The sequence below is a fragment of the Triticum aestivum genome, chromosome 5D (genome assembly GCF_018294505.1).
Source record: "Triticum aestivum cultivar Chinese Spring chromosome 5D, IWGSC CS RefSeq v2.1, whole genome shotgun sequence".
In the NCBI taxonomy this organism is placed as follows: Eukaryota; Viridiplantae; Streptophyta; class Magnoliopsida; order Poales; family Poaceae; genus Triticum; species Triticum aestivum.
Genome location: NC_057808.1, coordinates 122,582,536 through 122,585,884, shown reverse-complemented (window position 1 = coordinate 122,585,884; position 3,349 = coordinate 122,582,536). Strand labels below are relative to the sequence as shown.

The 3,349-nt window shown below is 46.1% G+C and overlaps 1 protein-coding gene across 1 annotated transcript; it reads right to left on the bottom strand.

The window, feature by feature from the left end:
- Positions 1-1,829: 1,829 nt before the first annotated feature.
- On the bottom strand, positions 1,830-3,111 carry LOC123119828 (uncharacterized). The gene is made up of 2 exons (XM_044539772.1): positions 2,780-3,111; positions 1,830-2,411 (listed from the first exon to the last, which is right to left on the bottom strand). Exons 1-2 carry the CDS (start codon positions 3,038-3,040, stop codon positions 2,142-2,144), a joined length of 531 nt encoding a protein of 176 aa, XP_044395707.1. The 5' UTR covers positions 3,041-3,111; the 3' UTR covers positions 1,830-2,141.
- Between the last annotated feature and the right edge of the window lie 238 nt (positions 3,112-3,349).

Genomic DNA, 3,349 nt, shown 5'->3' with positions numbered 1-3,349 from the left:
CATTCCTATTAAGTCAGGCTCTCACAAAAATATTGAACAAGTATTTCACAAATGTTAGCCAAGCATTGAGAAATGTTAAATGTGTATAGAGAAAAAGTTGACCACTCATTAAAAAGGAAAAAAAATGATCATTGTATATAAAAATTGTAATCAAGCATTTGAAAAAAAATGTTGAACAGGATTTAGAAAATGTTAATCAAGCATTTAAAAAATGTTAAATATGTATAGAAAAAAGTTGACCATTCATTCAAAAAACTGTTAATCTTGCATTTGAAAAGATGGTGATAAAGCATTTGAAAAATGTTAAACATGCATAGAAAAAATGTCGATCATGTATTGTAAAAATGTTAAACTTGTATTTAATATTTTAATCCAGCATTTGAAATTTTTTTAAGTGTTGATAAGAAAAATGTTGATTATGCATTAAAATGTTAATCAAGCATTTGAATTTTTTTAAAATTTTTGTATAGAATTCTTTTGATTATGTATTAAAAAGGTTAAATTTGTAATGGAAAAATGTTGAATATGTATTAAAAAAATGTTGTTGATATATACAAAAAATGTATAATGCAAAAACAAGAAACAAAGCAAAACAACAAAAATTATAAATGATAAAAACTCAGCCGCACGGTCACGACTCCAAGGCTGACTGGATCAACGTACATCCCAGTCAAAAAACGTACATCTCATCTCAAGCTCCTAGAGGATCGATAAGGGAGTTGTAGGACTTGGCCGAACCGGAGGGAGAAGCATTGAAAGAAGCGCTAGCGATGTCATACATTGTGTCCCGGATGCGCACACCTTGAGGAGCGGTCCAAACCCATCATAGCTTTCAATATCTCCAAATCCAAGACCAAGCACACCACGAGCAACCAAAACAACACCTTCATGAAGGGAACGACGTCGAGACACCGTTGTTGCCTGATCCGATGAATCGGACCTAGGGTTTTACCCGGCACTCGAAAAAGGCACAAAGAGAAGCCATGGTCGCCCCGGCCTATGAACAAACAATCCCAAAGGCTGCTGGATTAGGAAACAAAGACGTGGAGAACTATCACAAGCAGAACTGCCACCGTTGGAAAGAGAGCCGCACCCGTCATCGAGGATGGTGACACCGGAAACCGTCAAGCGCACCTGCATGAATGATCGCCACCAACACTAGCAACCACCGCGAACCAAATCCGGCCAGGGGAGCCCTGGATTCGCTGCCAACAACACCACCACGACCAACAGAGCGGAGGCGGAGCATCATCGTGCCAAGCTGCCGCTGCCAGGAGGACGCCGAAATCGAGGCAACTGAAGGTCGGGGAGGGAGGGCTAGGGGTGAAGGCACCGCACGGACAACCACTAGTGACGGCGGAGGGGCGAAAAGGGGTGAGGAGAGGTACCGCCAGGCCATCGGGAGACGCGTCGCCGGAACGCCCGAACGTCGGGTTGACAGCCAGGAGGTCCCGCATGCAACGGACTGCGCAACGGGGAGAGACCCCGCCACTGTTATCACTAGGCAAGCTTTGCCTGCGGCGAGGGAAGGAGCTGGAGAGAGGGGTGTCGGTGGCAGCATGGTGTGTGTGTGTGAGGAGGGGGAGGCGGGACGCCTGTCGCCTTTTTTTAAACACGTACAGACATAAACGCATACACTCATCCTATGAACACATACCCTATCTCTGTGAGCACCTTCAAGAGACTGAACTATCATATCATCTTGAGAATTATGAAGTCACCGTGAGCGCCCCGTGAGCGCCTCGTCGTCGAGAGGAACGTCTCCTTCCACTGAAAGCACAGCGCGGAAAATCCTAAAACAAATTCAAGAATAATGCGAGCACCAGAACTTGAATTCTGATAGGCTGGGAATACCATTGTCCCTCTAACCATCATCCAACCACAAGTTGGTTCGTTTGCTCAGAATTAACAACATGCGACATAGAAGAACGTACTATTAACATCGGTCGAGCAGGACACGGTATGTCACTTTGATTCAAATTGAACAGACCACTTGCCAACGCCAGGTAATTCACAAAGCTAATCTGCAGTGAAACAAAGCAGATTGCCTTCCCGTTCGACCACTAAACACAATGATGGTCGGGGCAGCCAGACAACTTGAGCCACCCATTGCCGGTTCGGCTAGCTCTGTCTGTCAACGATCACTCACCGGCTGACGACTCCATCCTCTGCGTTATCAAGCGCACCGCGGCGTTGGCGGCGGAGAAGGCCCCGTGGAAGCTCTCCTGGTACGACAGCTCCTGCAGATCTCCGACCATCTTCATCAGGATCTCCCCCACATCAGACTGCTTCGCCGTGAGGGACTCGTGGTACGACCTTGCGGCCGTGTTGCTGATGTCCACGTTGGCCGGCTCGGGGCAGTACTCGTCGTCCAGCCACTTGTGTAGCGTTCCCCTCAGCCATTCGGATTCCTGGTAAGAGGTGGAAAGATGGAGGTGGCCTTGTTCAATGACTGTACAAATGGCGTGTAAATAAACTTGAGCTAATGACAGTCCAGAAACAGGAGCAGGAGAAATAATCTACTCCCTAAAGTTAGTACAAAGTTAGGTCATCTATTTTGAAACGGAGGGAGTAGCTTTGTGAAGTACTCCCTTTGTATTGAAAATATAAAAGCGTTTAGATCACTGCATAACAACTTTCGAGCTCCTCCATAAGACCATAACAGGGATTTTAAGTTCAGGAGCTACGTACATAAAACTTTCGAGCTACTCCAGGAGGTGCCGCTACAAGATTAAATGAACGGGATGGAGATGACGGAGGTGGAATCATGGATGCGAACCTGCGCTGCTCCTCCGGGCGTGAGCCAGGAATCAGGCACCCTCAGCTCCTGCACGCGGTTGTCCTTGTCACCGCCGCGGCCGGTGGCGCGAGGAGCAGGGGGCAAGGGCCGCCGCGGAGAGGACGCGTTGATGGAGGTGGAGGTCGAGAGTGGGAAGGAGGGGCTGATGGGGGAAGCGAAGAAAGCAGAAGCCTTCGAGGGAGAAGCAGAAGCGAGGCCATGGAGGAGGAGAAAGGCAGAGGATGAGGTAGAAGATGCCATTTTTTATTTTTTCTCCTATTTTTCTTCTTCCTCTTCTATGTCTCCTTTTCTGGAGGTGTGGTGTGTGACTGGTGTGTTGCCCCTTTCCAAACTCTTTTTGTATAAATCAAATTAATACATAAAGTTCATTGTTTTCTTCTAAAACCTTTTTAAATCTAAATTACATCGATCTGATCTTTTCTTCGCTTTTTTAGTGTCCCTCCCCTGCTTATTGAAAAGCAAAATTATACATTTTACAAAATTCTGAAAAAACGATTGTGCTACGTGCAATTAAGGATGCATATTGAATGTTAGTTCAAAAAAATGGTG

Excerpts from the sequence above, each read along its gene's own strand:
- LOC123119828 (XM_044539772.1), bottom strand. The coding sequence starts at position 3,040 with ATGGCATCTTCTACCTCATCCTCTGCCTTTCTCCTCCTCCATGGCCTC. Across the intron at positions 2,412-2,779 it reads CGCCCGGAGGAGCAGCGCAG|GAATCCGAATGGCTGAGGGG; the intron begins GTTCGCATCCAT and ends ACCTCTTACCAG.